Raw genomic sequence first — 20,992 nt, forward strand, 5'->3', positions numbered from 1 at the left:
GGGCCTCTCTCACTATCGCGGCCTATCTTGTTGGGAGCACAGGCTCCAGACGCGCAGGCTCAGTAGTTGTGGCTCACGGGCCCAGTTGCTCCGCGGCATGTGGGATCTTCCCAGACCAGGGCTCGAACCCGTGTCCCCTGCATTGGCAGGCAGATTCTCAACCACTGCGCCACCAGGGAAGCCCAGAACGAACTATTGATACAGGCAGCAATGTGAATGCATTAAGCTAAGTGTAAGAAGCCAAACTGAAAAGGCTATATATCTTATGGTTCCATTGATTTGACATTCTGGAAAAGAAAAACCATAAGGACAGAGAACAAGTCAGTGATTGTCAAGGGTTAAAGGAAGGAGGGAGGATTTGACTACAAAGTGGCAGCATGAGGAACTGTGTTTGTTTGTCTGGTAGAACTGTTGTGTATCTTAATTGTGTTGGTGATTACACACCTCGAAGCATTTGTCAAAACACCTAGTACCATACACCAGAAAAAAAATGAATTTCACTGTATGTAATTTTAAAAATAAAAAGACATTTATAACAACTACTTTGGGGAGAGTTAAAAAAAAACAAGGTGGAAATAAAATACTAGACAAGAAAACTTGGTATATGGGTGAGGTAATCAGAGTTTAAACATCTGAAGTCTTTGTTTTATCCAGGATGAAGACAGAGATATTGATTAATTTCAGGCTCTTTCATCAAGGATGCTGTTAAAAATTGAAGGTAACCGCCAGAGGAACAGAAATAAAATGCATAACTTCCAAACCAATAGAAGACATGAAAGAAGGGGGGGGGGGAAGAAGCAAATAAAAAGAGTAATAAAAACAGAACACTAGATAAGACGATAGAAATAAATCCAAATATATTGGTTATCACGATAAATGAAACCAGAGGAAACACGTCACCAGTGAAAAGATTATATATGTTTTAATCCAGCTGTATTTTATGTACCCAAAATATATTGACAGAGAAATCCTGCAAGAAAAGGGTTGAAGAAAAGATACGCAAAGAAAATATTAACCCAAATAAAGTTGGTAAAGAAATATTAATATCCAACAAAGTGTGAAGCCTTTAGTTAATACCTACTGTATGCAGAGCCCTGTTCTAGGCCTGTGGGGTGATATGTGAGAAAAACATGACACCTATCCTAGGGGACTGTAGTTAGGGCGGTGACCACGTAACTCTAAATTACTCTATATAGTCAACAAAATACTTGTTCAGTAACTCTGTGCAAACCCAACAAGAGGTGATATTTCTAAGAAAGGGATAAGGGAGTGGCATACTTGGAATTTCAAACATAAAAATTATTTATTGATCAGTGTAGTGGTTTGTTTCCAAAGACACTCCCCAATGAACGACGCCTCCTGATATTGATGCCCTTATATAGTCTCTCCTCCCACAGTGGATCTGGACTGGCCCTGGGACTCATATTAATAAATAGGATGTGGCAGAAAAGAAATATGCCAATTCTGAGCCTAAGGCTTATGAAGGCTTGGAAACTTCTGCTTTCACACTCCTGGGAAGAAAGCTGACATGTAATAAGTCCTGCTGTAGAGACCATGGGAGAAGCACATGGAGAAGGAGATGCCAGAGACTACTAGGAAAAAAGAGAGGTCCAGCCATTCCAGCTGAGCCCTGACTTCCAGCTGTCCCCACCAAGGCATCAGACTTGGACACTAGCCAGATGACCTCTAGATGGCTGCAGTTCCTGCTGATGTCACGTGCAGCAGGGGAACTGCCCAGCTAACCCACGGTTGCCCAGTCAACCCACAGAACCATGAGAGATAATAAAATGGTTATCATTTTAAACCATAAAGTTTTGGGGGTAGTTTGTTATGCAGCTATTAATAACCAAAGCGATCACTTTCAATGTGTGCTGACACTGTGCTTGCTAATCATTTTCATAAACGATGTTACTTAATCCCTTCAGCAAAATTAAGAGGTACATGTCATTAACGCCCATTTTACAAACGAAGAAACTGAAGCTTGGAAAGCATGTCTTATAGCTAATAAGAAGCAGAAGCAGGGCTTGAATCAAGGGCCCTTCTTGATTATGGACTCCACACTCCCAACCATCCCGTTATGTCGACAAATGGGGGAGTTGAAGGGTGAAAAACGTGTTTCAGAGCGAATTGCGGTGTCTGTGTCCCTCCTAGCGTGAACTCCCTTTGAGCTTTCCTTTCTTTGTCTTTTTCATCCTGTGATACTGAGGAGTGAAGCAGAATTCTGGAAAGATAATCAGATAAGTAGGCGGATGATATAAGTTGGAGATTTTATTATAGTTTTGACACATTTCATAACAAGCACTAATCATCCTCAGTGTTCAGTTGTCACTTGAGAAAATGTAAATGCTACATCTGCTCACGGCCTGTCTTTTCTTCCAGACAAAAGAACATATGTTCCTAACAAGGGAGTGTGCTTTGTTCATCATCCTCAGTCCTACTAGAGAAGCCTGAGCCTTGGGACAGGTGGGGATTGGCTGAATATGTATGGGCTCTCCTGTCCCCTGTAGCCCAGGCAAGCTTCCCGGGACTCTTCTGGCCCATCGGGTGTTAGGGATCATCTTAGTCCCCATCTTAGTCTCATTGATGAGAAAACAAAGGTCCACAGGGAAGGTGTGGCTTCATCAAAAACCCATTGAGAGCAAATGTCAGAGTCAGGCTGGGACCACATCTCCAGATTCCTCCTCCAGTGCTCTCTGAACTCCAAGACCCTCTGGAGTCTTCTCTCCAGCTGCAAGCAGGTCCCTAGACTCCTGATGGAGGTGGCCTGAGTCCGCCAGTCTCTGGGAGTGCTGAGAATAGCCATGATCTATTGAGAACAGGATGTAGCCCAGGAGCTCAACAGACAGATGTTCAGCACCACAGACAGCTCCACTGGCCTAATTTACTTGAGAGGCTGGTTGCCCCTCGAGGCAGAGTGTCATGGGAGAGAGAAAAAAGCACTGGAATGATCTTAGAGAACACCTAGTCCAGCTCCTTGCTTTGTATGGGAGGAAACCCATGAACAGATAGAATGACTTGTCCAAGGTCACACGGCAGGTCAATACAGAGCCAGAGAGGAGGGCCAGCGGCCCTCTTCCTCACACCTCTTCAGGGCCCTCAGATACCTGATTCCCATAACTTATTAACGACACAGCCAGAGCTTGAATCAAAGTCTTCAAAATTTAAATCCCTTGCCTTTGGGGATGGCAAGAAAAGAAAAGAAAAGAAAAAAAGAAGTAAAAAGAAACTGAAAGAGCACCCAGCCCTGATGGGAAGGTCTGTGATTTGGCCTCTAACTTCAAGTCTTTGACAGGAGCTTCCTACTTCCCCAAGGTGATGTGGCATTTTAGAAACAGTTTTTTTTACCATGGCAACCTCATTCCAGGTTTCATCTCCATGGCAATTCATTGGAGTTTTTCACCCTTTTGGTAAGTACACATGTGACTGCCGATACATACATTGCAGAAAAGTTAATATAAAGCCACATTTTTAGAAGTGGAGCATCTCATTATCTAAGTCTGCAGTCAGGAGCATAACAAGGCAGGTTCCAGGGTAGACAGGGCCCATGGCATCAAGGACGCAGAGCAGTCTTTGGGTCAGGTATGCCCTCTGACTGCCATTGCAAACCTCTTCTAATCTTTACAGATCAGTGTATCTTAAGCTCACCATGGCCATAAATAATTTCTCCTTTTCTGTATCATCCCTAGTGCCCTGCTCATGACAAAGCCTCAGAGTTGCCTCTGATGGCAAGAAGTGCTGCGACAAGGAGAGAGGAAGCTGATCCTTCTGACTACAACCTCTGCAGTACCCCGGGAGTGACTCCTCCTGCTTCCCTTGCCCATGCACCCCAGTTTGGCACACCCTGGAACAGTTCCCACCTTTTGTGGCAGACCTTGCTTTCCTGATCTGTGAGCTGTGAGTACCCCTTCCAACCTGACCTAATCTGCCACCTATTTTCCAGGATATCTTCATGGTTTCTAGTCCAATGAGGGCACCCCTTATGTTTTCCTGCAATGCTATAGATTTTCTTTAATATCTGTCCCAGTGTTTATAATGACACAGAGCTGGATGGAGTGAGTATATAGTCAACCATCTCGACATAACCCTCTCTTTCCCTCTCTACTTTTAGTGTTTTGGGTAACTTTTCTTGTCAACTTATAGTCTGTTTAGTGATGGTGGTGAGTCGTTAATTTCTCACCATCATCACCAACATCTTCATCGTCAGTAGCAGTACTATTTCATAACTAAGGAGTCACCATCACATTCTGCAACAAAGAAAAGTGAGAAGTGCTCCCCAAAATCTCCCCACATCCTGGACAATGAAACAGAAAAATCAAGTCATGGTTTAATTTCAAAGTTTCAATCAAAATCATAAAATGTGCCAGCTCATCACTTTCCAAATATCTTTTGAACTCAGATAGACTTGAATGTGGACTCTGGTTCCATTGATTCTTAACTGTGGTTTCAGAGGAATGACCTAACAGTCTGAGCCTTGTTCTCTTAAGTGGAGATGACAATAATCTCTGCCTTACAGGAATTATTAGATCTGGGTTATGAAAAAAATAGAAAGGATTACGAGATAAAATATGAAAAGTGCTTCACACCATTCCTGGCATGTGGAAGATCTTCTCTAAATGGCAATATTAGCACCTAAAAAGGGAATCATTACTATGGGATTTTATTTGTATCTGACTGAAGTGAACACTTACCCTCCTTGTGTTTTGTTTATTTGATTACATGTCTTTGATCCCTATGATGCATGACACCCCTTGAAAGCAGAGGCTGTGTCTTCAATTCAACCAAGTTTTGTGATGTTTCTAAACAGAATAAAGCATCATGCTTGGCACCACAGAAAATACACACACAGAGAAGACAGTTCTGGTCCTCGAGGGTAGTGTAGTGATGGAGCTCTATCACACCATAGAGCTGCAGGGGTAAGCAGATGCTGCCTCAGGGTAGGGACCCCACACCCCCGCCCCAGCTGCCATCTCAGAGACCTGGACACTTGCCTGGTTTGGCCTGCCCTGAGCCGGGTTCGGGGATCTGGACATCCCATGTACCTGGTAAGATCTTGATTGACAAGAGAGGATCGTGAGCTGCACTCAAGGAATGCTACTCAGAGATCCCACCAAATTCCTTGGTATAAAATATGTGACACACACATACCCACACACCCACCCCCCGACACACACCCCTTTCCCCCAACATTGGAATGATGGATGTGGCCATTTTTTGTCTGTGCCCACCACTTCTCAGGCTTCACTGTCCCATCTAAACCTCCCCTAACACTCCAGGCTGCTCTTGGTCTGCTGCTGAGTTGGGGTCCGGGGAGAGTTTGGGCAGAGTGACTCCCAGAAGCCAGCCCAGCATGGCTCTGTGTGAACTGGATTCAGACAAACAAGTGGGAAAGTAAGTGGATGTTGTGATGTAAGCCCTTCCTACTGTCCCCCATTCCAGAGGACCTCTTGCTAGTGAGAGCACAACTGACCCCAGATATTCCATCCCTGACTCAGAGGAAGGGAAGTAGAGGGTTTGACCTAGTCCCTGAGACCCTCAATACCCAAGGGCTAGTGGCCCTGAGGAGCAGTGCAAGTACCCGGGGCTGCAGGCCGGGCTAGACTCCAGTTCTGCTATCCCCTTGCTCACCCCAGTGCCTGCACGGTATCTGGCCCACAGGAGATTCACAGTAGACACTGGTTGAAAGAATGAACAGGGGCAAGTCCGTTAAATGGAAACTTAGTTTCCTCTCCTATAAACAGGCTCATGGGAGAGCGTGTGCTCTTACTCACTGAGCTGTTGTGGACAGCAAACAAGAGCATGTGGAGGGAAGGCTGGAGTCACGGGCAGGGCTGAATCCTAGCTCTGCCCCTTCCTGGCTGGGTGACCTCAGACAACCTCTTAGAGCCTCAGTTACCTCACCTGTGAAATGGGAGCAGTAACAAAACCTTCCTCAGCAAAGTGGGAGCTCAGTGCTCAGCTCATTAGACACGCGATACATTATTTTTGTCCTGATTATGAGAGTGCTTTGAAACCTACAAAGTGCTTTGCAAATACGAGTTACTATTTTTCTGTCCAAGATCCCCTTTCAGAGAACCAAATATATCTTGCTGGGGAAGAGTTCATACCCTAAACAAAAATAATGATAATCATAATAATTATCTTTATTGGCTGTTTATCACACGCCAGGCACTATGTCGGCTACTTTATACTCATCATCTCATGGGAGCTGTGGGTACTATGGCTTCCATTCTATAGATGAGGAAACTAAGGCTCAGAGAGATTGAGTTACTTCCCCAGAGTCACAGAGCTAGGAAGCAGGGCGGCTAGGATTTCAAAGACCAGCGTCCAGGACTTCCCTTCTGAACCCAGGACCTCCAGAGATTTGGCCCCTGAATCTTGGGCAGCCCTTGTTGGAAGATCTCTCCCTGCACGGGGGTGGGGAGTGAGGAGAGGGCATTGGAGAACCAGGCTCTTTCTCTGTCCAGTGCCCGATGCCCCAGGCTCAGGATTCTGATCTAGTCCTGCCTTTCTCCTGAAGCACTATGCTTCGTGCGCTCGCTCTTTCGTAACTAAGTGTGCCCACCCCTGAGGTTTATATAAGAGAGCTCTGTAAACACATTACAGGACATCAGGGCTTCGAAAGAACTAAGATGGACTGCAAATGAGATCTCACCCTCCACCCCTTCCCTGGACCCCACTCACACTTGCTATTTTCCTCTTTGGGGCTTGAGCCTGGCTTTGTGTGCACCTGCCTGTGTGTGCATACTTGTACACATGGGTGTGCCAGTCATGGGATGGAGTGCACAAACACGCATGTTAGTACATGTCTTCATTGTCCTTTTTCTTCTTTACAGTGAGAAAATCCTGCAAAGCTTCCCCATTAAGGCTTTCCTTTTTCAGCAAATTCAGGAAACTGAACTCTTGAATCCCCTTCTCTTGCCCCAGTCGCAGATCCATTTTATTAGAGGGAAGTTCTCGTAGTGTTCGCTCCAACTTGGTCGGCCAGAAAGCAGTGTCTAAGCTGTGTCCCTGCCAAAACTCCCATTTTTCCTGTCATTTGGGTTTTACGTGAACGCCTGCAGCTCTCTGAACTCCATTCTTCAGGCCATCGGGTCAGCCAGGCTCCAGGCAGCTGTGCTACAGAGCCAGGTCCCCAGGTTGCCCCAGTTGTTCAAGGCTGCTCTCACCAGGTCAAGCTGGGCTACTTGCAAGTCACCCCAAACCATCAACAGAACATTCTCCACATTGTGGGTTTAACTCTGCAAGTAGTTTCTGGCCCCTATCCTTTACTGGACTGACCTAACTGGATGAACTCTCCCAGGTCTGAGATTGGGGTGGTGGGGTGGGTGTGGGTGGGAAGATGACACATCCTAATGATGATGATTCTTTTTTTTTTTTATATTTATTTATTATTTATTAATTTATTTGGCTGCGCCGGGTCTTAGTTGCCGCACGCGGGCTCTTTTAGTTGCAGCATGCATGTGGGATCTAGTTCCCCGACCAGGGATGGAACCCGGGCCCCCCCAACCCCTGCATCGGCAGCACGGAGTCTTAACCACTGGACCACCAGGGAAGGCCCTAATGATGACGATTCTGGTTACACAGGAGGGCTCAGGAGCCAGGAGGATTCTGAATCCTTCATAATCAGTGACCATCTATGCTTTTGTTGAGATGCTGTGCCCCCCACCAACCTCGTGGGGAACTAGTGCTGGAGACATGAGTTGGTGCTCCCTATATTTCTCTTCCCAAAGCCAAGTAAGGCTTCAGCCACCTTCCTTCTCATTCACCTTCACTTCCACCCATGGCAAAAGAGAGAAGAGGGGGAGAAATCCACTAGAGCCCTCCCCACAAATCTTCCAAGCACCAGGGTGCCTGAGTGGGGTTGGCACTAGGGCTAAGGGCGAGATACACAAGCTACAAAGCCCAGCTTTCTCTCCTCCCGTCCCCCACCCCCCAGTTTCGGTTCTTCCCCAGACCAGACACTTGCAGACAGCAGAGCCACTCACACTCCCCCTTGGCTGTGAGTGCCAAGGTTCTAACTGCTTAACACGGCTTTAAGGAAATTCTGCACCTATAAGAGGTGCCAGGGTTCTGGGCAGCAGGGGGCATCTCATAATGGGAGGTTCCAAATTCCCTGAACACAGCTACATTGGAGGTCATTTGCTCCATTTTAAACATCCTGGGGCCTTCAAACCACAAAGCCCTCTCCCAAGCATACATTCCCCCCACCCAAACTCTCCTCCCCATGCTGCAAGGGCACATCTTCAGAATCTGCTCACCTACCCTCTACAAGGGTAGCGTCAAGCAAGCCCTTACATGGGGTTTTGGCCCTATAATTAAAATTTCCCTCGATCTAGACCTCTGCCCACACATTAATTAAATTTTATTTGCCCACTGTCCTGATGTATTATTTTTGCTATTTTCTCCCTTTTGGACTCAAGTAACTGATTTTTTTTTTTCCATCTCACGGAATAGATTCAAATTTTCCAGTGATTTAATTGATCTCACCAGCTGTCCCGCCAGCCTGCAGGACCTGCCTCCCTGGCTGTCCGCGTAGAAAACAGGACCTTTTTGCCTCCCCGGCTGCGGCTTCCGAGTGGGGTCTCAGGAGCCTGTGACCAGCCCCGACAGCTGCCCAGTCCTGAGGCCCGGCGTCCTATGACCTGCCTAAAGTACTTGCTAGTAGGCTACACACCGCCCACCCCCGCCAACACACCCCCCAACATACACACACATCCCACAGGAGTGCGGGCGGAAGCCGCGGGAAGCCCGACGGCTGTAGCTTTATTGCAAGATTTCTTCTCAAATGCGAAATCAAACCAACAAGCTCAGTGACTCGGATTCGTCAACAGCGGCGCCCCCCCGCACGCTGCTCGGAACTCGCCCCCACTCCACCCCACCTACATACACACAAAGTTCCCACGCCAGTGACCTCAGCCCCAAGTGCATCCCACAACCTCTCCCACCCGGCCCAGAACTTCCTTTCAAAGTAACAGTTAAGAAGCCCCATCCGCTACCCTCCCATCCCCCAACGCTGGACCGCACGCAGGACCGAGTCGGGTGTGGAAGTCCCTTCCCGCGCCGCCGCCTAAGGTCCCGCAGTGGCCCGGGCCCGGGCGCCCGGAGGCACGTCGCTGCCCCTCGCGCTGCCCGCCGAGAGGCGGCGGCAGAGCCCGGGGAGGGGGAACCAGGGTCCTGGGCTCCCTTCTCCGTCTTCTTCCAGCCAAGCTGCCGAGGGCGGGCCGAGGCGGCGCTCAGTACAGCCCCAGGATGGCAGCGCCCACGTCCTTGGAAGGCCGGCGCTCCTGCATCAGAAAGTTAATCATGCTCTCCGACTTGATGAGCAGGTTGCAGCCCAGGAAGAAAACGCCGAAGACCACGGTGAGCGACAACACGCAAAGCACGGCAATCTGCGCCACGCGCGTCACCCACAGGCTGCGCTCATCCGGAGCCAGCCCCGCGGGGACCCCGTCACTGGCGGACAGCGGCGCGCCCCCGGGGCAGCAGCCCAGCCACGTGCCCAGCCCGTGGCTGCGGTTCCCCACGCCGGCCCCGCCGCCGCCGCCGCCGCCGCCCAAGCCACCCGCAGCCTCCAGGCCGCTGTGGTTCAGGAAGCTCGCGTTCATCGCCGCTCGGCGCCCGGGGTCTTGGCGCGCGGTCCGGGGCACACCGGGAGGCTCTCCGGCGTCCGCGCTCTCGGAGACGCTCGGTCCACCTGTGTGCGTGGAGAGCAAGAGGGCGGGGGGCTGCCCGCGCGCCGCACCCCTCGGGCCGCCGGCCCCTGGGCACCTGGCGGGAAGCGGCGGCCGGGAGAAGGCAGCAACAGGCTTCGCGGGAGCTGGAGCCGCAGAGCCGAGCGCGCCCCGCGGCACCGACTGCGCTCCTCTCACTCCCCGCCGCCCCTCCCCTAGCAACGGCCCCGCCCCCTCTCCTTCCTTCCCCATCCCCGCCCCCCCCAGGCCCTGCAGCGTCCGTGGGGGGCGGGAATCCCGCAACGATCGCAGCTCCCCCAGTGTCCCAAGGCTGGAAGGGGTCGGGAGATCAGGGCAGCCCCGCCCTCGGTCGGCGAAGCTCGACACCCTCGGGGCAGCCTTGGTTCCAGCCGGGAAAAATCTCCCAAGGAGCCCCTTCTGGGATTTGGTGCTCTTAGCAGTTAAGTTCTTCCTGAAGTCTGCCCTAAGTCTCTTCTCCGCTCTTTACTGAAGTCGCAGGAAGCCTTCCCAGATGTCAGAGGAGTCGCAGAGACCCCTCCCCTCGCCCCAGCGTTGCCTTCCCTTTCCTCTCTCCCCTCGTCACTGGGCAGTGGCCCTGGGTGGCCGGCCGTGCCCCGCCGCTCCCACCCAGGTCCTCCCAGCCTCGCTCCCACCATGAAGGTGAGGAGTACTCTCTGCCCCCTTCCCACCTCGCCCCCAGCCCTCCCCGTTTGACATTTTCTTAATTTAAAAATGTTATTGCATTTTCCCCTTCCCCATTCTTTTTTACAAATACACGTCACTGTAAACTTGTTAGAAATTACCGATTAGCAAAACGCAAAAAAATCTAAAAGCTCATGATCCTACTACCCAGAGAGTGTCCATGTCACCGCCTTGGTACAAAATCTTCCTGTCCTTTTTCTATGTGTGTCTTTATATATGTATTCAGAATAGGGATGCACTGTTCATACATGCTGTTTTGTACATGCTGTTTTGTAACCCTTTGTCATTTAACAGTTTATCCTTTGGTAGTGATAAATATTCACCTACAACAGTGGTTCTGAATTGCCCAGGGGGCTTGTTAAAACCCAGACTCCCGGGCTCAGCCCAGAGTTTCTGAATCAGTAAGCCTGTGCATTTCAAATAAATGTCCTTGCTGCTCTTCCTAGATGCACTTTGAGAATTACTGGTCTGCACCATCATTTTTAGTGAAGGAATTGTATATTGTATTCAAACTATAGACTGTTACAATTTATTTAACCAAAGTCTCTATTTTTGGATATCTGACTTGTTTCTCTCTCTCTCCCTTTCTTTCTTTCTCCCTTCCTTCCTTCCTTCCTTCCCTTCTTTCTTTCTTCCTTCCTTCTTTTCCTTCTTCTTTCTTTCTTTCTTCCTTCCTTCCTTTCTTTCTCTTTCTTTTCTTTTTCTTTCTTTTCTTTTCTTTTCTTTCTTTCTTTCTTTCTTTCTTTCTTTCTTTCTTTCTTTCTCCTTCTTTTGTCAGAAACAAGATTACCATAAAGAACCTTGTAATGAAGTCTTTGTACAGAAAGTGTAATTTTTTATTTCTATTATATTTTGAAAAATGTACCTGCAGAATCAGTAAATCACATCTAACCAAATTGCCCCTCAGAAATGTACCAGTTTGCACACCAGCCCTGTGGAGAAAGAGCACACTGCCCCCAGTCCTGTTTATTGTCAATATTTTAAAAATCATAGTGTGAATTTAGGGGCTAGTGGATGGTTTCTCACCCTTGTATTCTTTGATTGTTGAATCAAAGGAAAGATTCAGGACTTTTTGCAATAGTCCAGGCAAAAGATGGCTGGCTGGAGACTTGGATTCCAGGGGTGGCGGTGGAAGGAGAGATAAGTGGATGGAAAGAAAGGGCTTGGCAAATTGGAGGGAGGGGATTCAGGATGCCTCCAGCACATGAGCATCCCAAAGCCACCCCCTCACTATTAGTAGAACACTAATTTGTGTGTGTGTGTGTCCTGCGAAGCTATTAAATTTCTCATTTTAAAGATGAAGAAACTAACATGCATGCACACACACACACACACAGAGGAGAGATTAGGGAAAGACCCAGCTCACCTCCTCAGTCTTAAGAAAGCAGCCTGGCACAAGGGCACTCAGAGTTTTCTGGGCAGGAGTCTCCCTGTCCTGACCACCCCTCAGAGCCAGGATAGAACAGGATGAGAACAGGTATCTGGCCTAGACATTTTGTCCCCTGCTTTTGACCAGCTGGGTTTCTTTAGAGAAACACTTTTGTTGTCTTTTGTCCATCCTTTTCCTGAGACCAACCCCTGACCTTTGATATACCCTGGACTTGGAGCCCATGGCTTTGACCCCATCCAGCTGAGGTCAGTCAAGCTGTCTGCTGCACAGAAAGGTTGGGGAGGTGTGAGTAAAAGTGGGGTACAGGGGCCTGCCTACTCCAGCAAGAGGCTGTGAGGAGGCTCATGGTTGGCCTTTCCTTTATTAAGCACCTATTATATGCTCAGTGCATTAAATATATTACCTCACTGAATTCTTACAGTGGAAGTCCCCTTGACATGAGGAAACAGAGACTCAGAGTGGTTATTTGACTTACTTAAGACCACACAGCTAGTTAAGCATCAGAGCCAGAATTTGAGCCGAGATCTGTCCTGTTCCAAAGCTATACTCTTTTTTTAAAAAATTTTATTGAAATATGGTTGATTTACAATGTTGTGTTAATTTCTGCTGTACTGCAAAGTGACTCAGTTATACATATATATATTTTCATATTCTTTTCCATTATGGTTTGTCACAGAATACTGAATATAGTTCCCTGTGCTATACAGTAGGACCTTGTTGATCCATCCTATATATAATAGTTTGCCTCTGCTAATCCCACGCTCCCAGTCCTTTGCTCCCCTACCAACCCCTCCCTTGGCAAACACAATTCTGGTCTCTATGTCAGTGAGTCTGTTTTTGTTTTGTAGATATGTTGGTTTGTATCGTATTTTAGATTCCACATATAAGTGATATCGCAAGGTATTTGTCTTTCTCTTTCTGACTTACTTTGCTTAGTATGATAATCTCTAGGTCCATCCATGTTGCTGCTAATGTCATTATTTCATTCTTTTTGATGGCTGGGTAATATTCCAGTGTGTGTGTGTGTGTGTGTGTGTGTGTGTGTGTGTGTGTGTGTATAGATTGATATAGATATAGATATATCAATACTACATCCAAAGCTACACTCTTAATTATAACTGTCCCCTTTCTTCCATCATCCCTGAGCAGCTTTCTCTGGTTACCTTGCAGGAGGGGAAGATGTTGTCTATGACCTGGGAGCAGGAAGGGAGAGAGAGAACTTGGGCTTGTGGAAATAAACAAAGACCACCCAAATGAACGAGCAAAGGCTATTTATTCACAGCTTACTACAGTGGGGGAGTCAGCCACCATTACTTGGGTTTGGCAGGGACACAAAGGCAGATAGAGGAGCGGGAAAGCTTTGTAGCAGCAAAAAGGGCCGGCTTCAGGTGTGCCCCGATTGGAGGCTGCTGGCATAGAAAAGCTATAGGTGGGTTGACTAGACGAGGGGCAGCCCATGTGATTGGTTAGGGGAGCATATTTAACTTTCTCCAATTTGTACTGTGTTGAAAGTGGGGGCAAAATTAGGGAAGCTTGTTGTTGATCAAGGCCTGGATGTTTGGGGCTGGTTGCTACAGGGCTTGTGGTTCGGCTTCCTGGGCTGTTGCTATAGGTAGTGGGTCAGAGCACTATTTTTATACACGGTCTGGCCATTGTATATTCAGTCTCCCAGACTCCTTCCCAGAGTTCAGGAGTGGGGGACCTGCCTGGCCGGGACTCAGCCAGATGCTCCCTCTTCAGTGCTCCCTCCTCCTGCTTTTCCCTTCTGCCCTTTCTGGAGTCACTGGTCCCAGCAAGTCTGGTTGCTATTTGATTGCATTAACTGCTTGAAATATGGTTGCTTTACAATGTTGTGTTAATTTCTGCTGTACTGCAAAGTGACTCAGTTATACATATATATATTTTCATATTCTTTTCCACCTAAGCGGCTTGTGGGATCTTAGTTTCCCGACCAGGGATTTGAACCCTTGCCCTCGGCAGTGAAAGCGCAGAGTCCTAACCACAGGACTACCAGGGAAGTCCCTGCATTAACTCTTAATTCGTACAATAACCCTGAAAGAGAAGTACATTACTTATCTCTGCATCACAAATCACCCCCAAATTTAGTAAATATTTATTAGCTCACATAGTCTCTGAGGGCCAGGAAACCAGAAGCAGCTTAGCTGGGTTGTTCTGGCTCAGGGTCTCTCATGAGGCTGCAGTCAAGGGGTTGGCCAGGGCCGCAGTCACATGAAGGCTCCACTGGGGGTAGAGGATCAGCTTCTACCGTGACTCCTCAGCACAGCTATTGTCTGGAAGCCTCAGTTCCTGGCCCTGGAGACCTTCCCGTAGGGCTGCTTGAGCGTCCTCATGACATGCAGCTGGCTTGCCTTAGAGCAACTCTTGAAGAACGTGCTGGAAGGTGAGCAACCGGTGGAAGGGGGAGGGGCAGAAGAGTGAGGTTGCAGAGTAGAACACGTCAGCTGTCATTGTTACTTAATCTTCACAGCTAGCCTTGCAGAGAGAAGTCAGGATCCCCATTTGACAGATGAGAAAATGGAGGCTCAGAAAGGAGAAAAATCTTGCCTGAGGTCACAGAGCTGGTAACTGGCACAGCCAGAATTTCAGCCCTTAGCTACCTTATAACCCAGCCCAAGTTTGTTCCAGCACGTTCTTTGTGCTTGGGGTGGGGGTGGGGGGCAGGGGGGAAGGGGAGTGTTTCGCTGTTAGAGAAAGACCACCCTCCCCCCAGGCCCCAGGGCTTGGGAGAGGCCTCAGGAGCTTAAGGAGGTGCCTGTCAACCGGGCTGCCTTCCCGCTCTAGAATGAGGAAGCCAGTGCCTCTGGGCCCAGCTGCCACCCACACAGGACTATTTTTTACCCTCCACCTCAGTGACAAGCCTGCATCTCCCAGCTCTGGAAAGGCCATCTGGGCAGTCTGGCTGCCCCAGGAAGAACCTCCACCCAGAGGCCGCCGTTGTCCCCGCAGCTGTTTCTAGATGAACCTTTAGCTGTCCACCATGCCTTGGCCATCCGGGGTTGGTAAGACGATTCCACCCCTAGATTCAGAGATTAATAAAACCTCCCCAATTAGTATCAGTTGCCAGATGGACCTATCTGAACCGAAATGTTTACGTCTGAAGGTATTTTAAATTGTTCACCTTTCTAAAAAGGTTAATAAAGTGTTCTATGCATGAACCATTTTAATGAAGAAGTAAGAATGATTCTATTTGCGTATTCAACTGTACACACACACACACACACACACACACACACACACAAAATGTCAACAGATGACCATTGTACAACAGTGCACTTCAGGGACGCCCAAAAGCCCTTGAAAGGAATTTATTTTCGGAAGTGGTTTCAAACAGCTGCCCTGAGGTTCCTGTTTATGCTCTTCATTTGTTTGGCAAACTCTTCCTGGAGCAGGCAAAGGTTGCCTTCTGCCCAGGTCCTGTCCAAATGATCTCACGTTTTACATTGGCAGAGGGGAAGTTAATGATTTCCTGCATCTGGTACAGAATTTAAATAAACACGGATCGCCCCATTCAGCTTTTGCCCCTCCTCGAGAGACTTCAAGGTTGGCCCCTGCTCTGTTCACCCACACGAGGTGGAGAGCAGAGGAGCGCCACTCTTCACACCAGGGTGGCTTTGCCCAAAGCATCGGGAGAAATGCCTCGGGGGTGTCTGTGCCATAGCAGGAAGGGGGCAGTGCCTGCGTAAGTACTGTGCAGTGGAGAACTTGTGAGCTGGTGTCACAGGTATCAGGGACTTCACACGTCACCTCCTACCACCTGTCTGATTTGTGTTTCAGAGAATACCTGGATTTTGGAGATCTGGAATCTATTTCTGCCTCTGCCCCTAATTGGCTGTGTGCCCTTTGACAAGTCACCCATCCTCTCTGGGCCTTGATTGGCTCATCTATAAATCGAGGGAGCTGAAACAGATCATCTTCAACAAAACTTTATTTATAAAAACAGGGAGTGGGCCATTTGGATCATGGTTTGCCTTCCTCCACCCTCTGTTTCCTGGAAGGTGGGGGAGGGGACGTGCAGAGAGCATGGAGCCCAAGATCTGTGCCTGGTCTGCACCTAAACCACTACTTGGGCCTCCCTCACCCCATATATAAGATGAGAAGCATGGTTAATATCTTCATTCCCCAAACTGTGCTTTCTGGATCAGTAGTTCCGTGAGGTCTGTACAGAAGTGGCACTGACCTTAACAGATTTCTCAACTACAGGACTTCTCAGGGCCTTTAGTATGTTGATGATGTGCATTGTGAATTTCCTGGGGGGGGGGCGGGGTTGCAGGATGCGGTGTGTAACAATGGGATTCTTTTTCCCTACCCACCTACTAATATTTTTTGCCACTGTGTACCACTCAGCACAGTTAGGGAAATGCCCTGTAACCTCCCTAAAGCCTCTGTTTCCTTCCCTGCAGAACAGGGGTGATAATGGTTTCTGCCTCCTAGAATTGTTGGGAAGGGTAAATGAGGTAATGCCTGGAAACAGGCCTGGCACAGGACCTGGCACAGAGTAAGTGTTCAATAAATGCTGGCAGTGATTATTTATAATGAGGTTCTTCCTTTCCAGCTCTGACATTCTGCACTTCCAACGGCAGGCAGCGTGTAATTAGACCCCAAAGCATCTGGCTTCTCGAGCCGAAAGAACAAGGCTGGAGGAAGGAAAAAGGAAGAGAAATATCCTTCTGGGTTGCTCATTTGGCACCAGCCTCACTGCCAGTCGTCACAACAGGGGAATGTAGCAAAATGCCAACCCCTAATGACAAGGCTCAGGGGAGCTGGTGATTCCCTGTTTAGCTCAGACGCTGTGGGGAGTATCGGAAACTGCGGAGAGGAAAGGGCTAGGACCAGTGCTGCTTTGGGGTCAAGCGGAAGAACCCCACAGCATCCCAAGTGGGTCAGCCTCCCTTTCTCACTGTCCGGGCACAGTGATCTTGGCCATTTACAGGTCTGTGTGATGTGCTGGGGGAACAGTGACAGGAGTGCTGAGTCAGAAAAGGGAAACAGGAAAATGCAGACAAGGGCAGGAAGAGCAATCCACGGAGGAAGCAGCATCTGCTGTGGCTCTGAAGCCTGGGGAAGCATAGGGCTGTAGTCACGGGGACCCAGGGGTGGGGCGGCAGTGCGGAGGAGTGTCAAAAGAGAAGGCTGAAGAGTGGGCGGGGAAGTCAGCGGAGAATCATTTACATTCCCCTGGATTAAAAAGGAAAACAAACTCTTCTCTGTATTTTTTAAAAATTTGACAATGAACATGTATAGCTCTTATAAGAAGAAAAATAATGTTTTTGAGAATGGAAAATGATCACCCTTGCAACCATGTAGAGATCACTCTGGATGCTACTGCAATTGACCAGACAAAAGGTAATGATGAGCAATTCCACTCGCAGGTGTATATTCCCAGAGAATTGGAAATGGACAAATACACATACATGCGTGTTCACAGCAGCACCATTCATAATAGCTGAAAGGTGGAAACGGCCAAATGTCCATCCACAGATGAATGGACAAACAACACGTGGTATAGCCATTCAAATGGGATATTATTCATAAAAAGGAACGAAGGACTGATACACACTACAACGTGGATGAACCTCAAAAACTTTAGGCTAAGTACAAGCAGCTGGACACAAAAGGTCACATACTGTATGATTTCATTTATATAAAATATCCAGAATAGGTAAATCCATAGAAACAAAAGTGCAGATTAGTGGTTGCCCGGAGCTGGGGGAGAAGGAATGAGGAGCAACAGCTTAAAGGGTGTGAGAGAAAGTCCCAGCAGTCAGAACGCTGAAATCTCCCAGAGTTTGGTAATAAGCCCTCTTTATAGCTTAAGCTACCTCGAGCTGACTTTCACTTATACAAAAGAGTCGTATCTAATTCACCTGATACTATTCCATAAGCGTCTTTGCCAAAGTTCTTAAATCAAGAACAAAGTCACCAGGGACTTCCCTGGTGGTCCAGTGGCTAAGACTCCGCGCTACCGACGCAGGGGGCCCGGGTTCCATCCCTGGTCAGGGAACTAGATCCACATGCTGGCAACTAAGAGTCTGCATGCCGCAACAAAGATCCCATACGTGGCAATGAAGATCCTGCGTGCTGCAACTAAGACCCGGTGCAGCCAAATAAATAAATAAATATATATATATGAAAAAAAGAATAAAATCACCTACGGGTGGGGGGAGGGGAAATTGGATAAAGGTGGTGAAAAGGTGCAAACTTCCAGTTATAAGATAAAAAAGTACTAAGGATGTAATGTACAACATGATAAATATAATTAACACTGCTGTATGTTATATGTGAAAGTTGTTAAGAGGGTAAAGTCTAAGGGTTCTCATCACAAGGAAAAATATTTTTTTTTATTTTATTTTGTATCTATATGAGATAATGGATGTTCACTAAACTTATTGTGGTCATCATTTCATGATGTATGTAAGTCAAATCTTTACGCTGTACACCTTAAACTTATGCAGTGCTGTATGTCAATTATATCTCAATAAGGCTGGAAGAAAAAAAAAGAATAAAATGATCATACTATCGATGTTCCTGAAAGCCATAATGAACATGTGCAATGGGAGAAACTTGAAGAACCTTCTACAAGGTTTATAATGATGAAAAAATGGAAACAAACTAAATGTCCAAGAAAAGGGTGTTGGTCAAATTACAGTGCATCCCTTCAGCAAAAAGAATGCAAGGCCACCATGGGAAAATGATGCCGTGGCACAGGGGCCCTCCAGCTTGGCCACACATTGGAACCACCTGGGGAGTCTTAAAAGTCCCATAGACCAACCCCATCCCAGGCCCATTAAATCGGCCTGGGGGTGGAACCCAGACGTGAATATTTGTTAAGCTTTCCTGGGGGGTTCTAATGAGAGCCACTGTTGGAGAAGAATATTCAAGGACATAGAAATATGGCCACTATATGCAGTCATTCCTTGATATCCAAAGGGAATTGGTTCCAGGACCTGCCTTGGATACCAAAATCCCCAGATGCTAAAGTCCCAGAGTTGGTCCTCCGTATCTGCGAATATGGAACCTGCCTTGTATTGAAAAAAATCTGCTATAAGGGGACCCGCGCAGTTGAAACCTGTGTGGTTCAAGGTCAACTATATTGTTAAGTGAAGAGAAGCTAAATATCTAACAGAGTATACCCTATGACTCCTTTTTGGTAAATTTCTACCTGCGCTTGCACACACACACACACACGCACACGCACACAGACTCACATAGATGAACAATAGGTGTGAAACTTTGATGTGCTCATCTCTGTAGGATGGGGCTATGAGAGACTTCGATATTTTTCTTTTGATTATCTGTATTTCCTATATGTTCTAAAGTAAACATTATGTCTTGTAATAAGTACAAAAAAGGATAAAGTCATCATCTTAAAAAGTCATATACTTTTCATTTCAGGAAAAAAGACAGAAATGAGCATCTAATCAAACAAGGTGTCGGCAGGTCATTTGTGAACACAGAACATCCCTAGGGGTGCTGCCACTGCAGCCCAACCGAGAGGCAGGTCCCAGCCTCCTGGTGACACCTGGGTTCTGTGAGTTAGGCAGGTGCTCCTGCCCGTAGCCTCAGGCTCCTCCAGGGTTAAATGGGATGAGTTTGTCCACCTCACAAGATTAAAGGCATGAATGTGCAGCATCTGGCACAAAGTAGGTGCTGGATGCAGGTTGCTTCTTTCTCCATAAGTAAATCTCAGAGTCAGAGCCTGCAGCCAGTCAGATCCTTGCTTGTCTTGCTGAAGGAGAAGGATTGGTTTTGCCCAAGTTCATCCACAGCTGCTGGTCTCCAGTGCTGTTGCAGCTGTGCTAGCCAGTGGCCACCTCTCGTTGGCTTTGGCTGGGAATCTCTGCTGCCCGTGGAATTTTCCTGGGCTCCCTAGAAAGACCCCAGCTTCTCATCAGCACAACCTGTTGACCCTCTTATCCACAGAGTCTGTATCCACCATCCCCAGATTGGGTCCCATGTGCATAAAGAAAGAAGAGCTTTCAGTCTTCCTGGCGTTGCTCACCTTTAATAAAAATGACAATTGTAGCTGCCATATATGGACCCTACATGTGCCTGGGCTTAACACCCTCTATCTCTCAGCCTTAACTCTGCCGGGCATGGGATGATACTATTCCCATTTCACAGGTGAGGCTCAGAGAGGTGAAGGGACTCAGTCATGGTCACACAGCTGAAAACTGGCAGGCCTGTCTGGCCCCCAGGTTTCTCCACTGTACCACACTGCCTTCTAGCTGTCTCTGTTCCTTTTTCTATCCCAGTGGATTCTCATGTGCAGCCAAGTTAGATAACTGTTTTTACAAAAGCAGCGATTCTCAACATTGACTATGGAATTGCCTAGAAAGATTTTTAAATGCTGGTGGTAGGGGTGGGCATTGGAGGGTGTGGGGTGGGAAGGGTGGAGGTGGGAGGAGGGCGAGTGGGTGGGTAGTCACCAGAAGGGGACACTCAGGGCCTTCTGCGGTTGTGGTAATGTTCTACTTCTTGATCTGGGTGCTGGGTACTTGGGTTGTTCATTTTTTTGTGAAAATCATTGAGCTGTACACTTATGATTTGTGTACTTTTCTACATACATGTTATTCTATGGTAGAATTGTTTTAATTATTTTTTTAAGTAAAGAAGAAAAGGCAGTTGTCCTCAGCCACGTCACTGCCTCCTGGGAAAAGGCAGTCTGTGGCCCTGGATTCATCATCTTGAGGATGCTTTTCACGGCATCAGGCAGTTGTTGGCCTTTGAGTCTGTGCCTGTCCTTGACAATGAGCAGACACTTCTTCCAGGGCTGATGCTACGCTTAGCTGTAAAAGGCCCACTGCTGCTGCTGTGGTACTCAGGGACAGTCAGGCCCCGCGGCTGGGCTCCACATCTCCTCCCTCCCCACAACTGCACTCATATAACCTCACTCTGCCCAAGCCCTGGGACCTAGGGCAGCAGGGATGGAAACAGCTACAGCCCGGCACCTGGGCCTAAGCTGTGAGTCCCCTGCTGACTTCTTCCTTGTATCATAATTTGAGTCACTGGATACATGTTCTCTGATCTTCACTTACTGACCCTCTGATTTTTAGCTGGGCCCATGAATGTGTGAAATGAAGACTGTATTTCCCATTGTCATTTGTGGCTAGGTCTAGTTATGTGACTCAGTTTTGGCCAATAGAATCTAAGTGAAGTAGTCTGCACAATTTTAGGAAATGCCCTAAAA

The 20,992-nt window shown here is 47.9% G+C and overlaps 3 protein-coding genes across 5 annotated transcripts in view; 2 read left to right on the forward strand and 1 right to left on the reverse strand.

Annotated features, from left to right (window-relative positions):
- Positions 1-4,698, forward strand: part of GOSR2 (golgi SNAP receptor complex member 2) — a 40,715-nt gene extending 36,017 nt beyond the window's left edge. For both annotated transcript variants that reach the window (XR_014238745.1, XR_014238746.1), the window contains one exon: positions 3,687-4,698. The gene's annotated coding sequence lies outside the window, so the exon portion shown is untranslated. The remainder of the gene's footprint in view (positions 1-3,686) is intronic.
- The window catches only part of LYZL6 (lysozyme like 6), a 34,908-nt gene continuing 17,684 nt past the window's right edge, over positions 3,769-20,992 (forward strand). The window contains exon 1 of one of the 2 annotated variants that reach the window (XM_082373881.1): positions 3,769-3,894. The gene's annotated coding sequence lies outside the window, so the exon portion shown is untranslated. Of the gene's footprint in view, positions 3,895-9,258; positions 9,361-20,992 lie in introns of those variants that run through there. The other variant, XM_082373880.1, reaches the window with a different exon arrangement.
- RPRML (reprimo like) lies at positions 8,726-10,178 on the reverse strand. The gene has a single exon (XM_082373865.1). The coding sequence runs from the start codon at positions 9,921-9,923 to the stop codon at positions 9,234-9,236; it is 690 nt and encodes a 229-aa protein (XP_082229991.1). The 5' UTR covers positions 9,924-10,178; the 3' UTR covers positions 8,726-9,233.

The sequence above is a fragment of the Balaenoptera borealis genome (assembly GCF_965194805.1).
Source record: "Balaenoptera borealis genome assembly, chromosome: 20".
NCBI lineage: Eukaryota > Metazoa > Chordata > Mammalia > Artiodactyla > Balaenopteridae > Balaenoptera > Balaenoptera borealis.

Excerpts from the sequence above, each read along its gene's own strand:
- RPRML (XM_082373865.1), bottom strand. The coding sequence starts at position 9,923 with ATGGGGAAGGAAGGAGAGGGGGCGGGGCCGTTGCTAGGGGAGGGGCGG.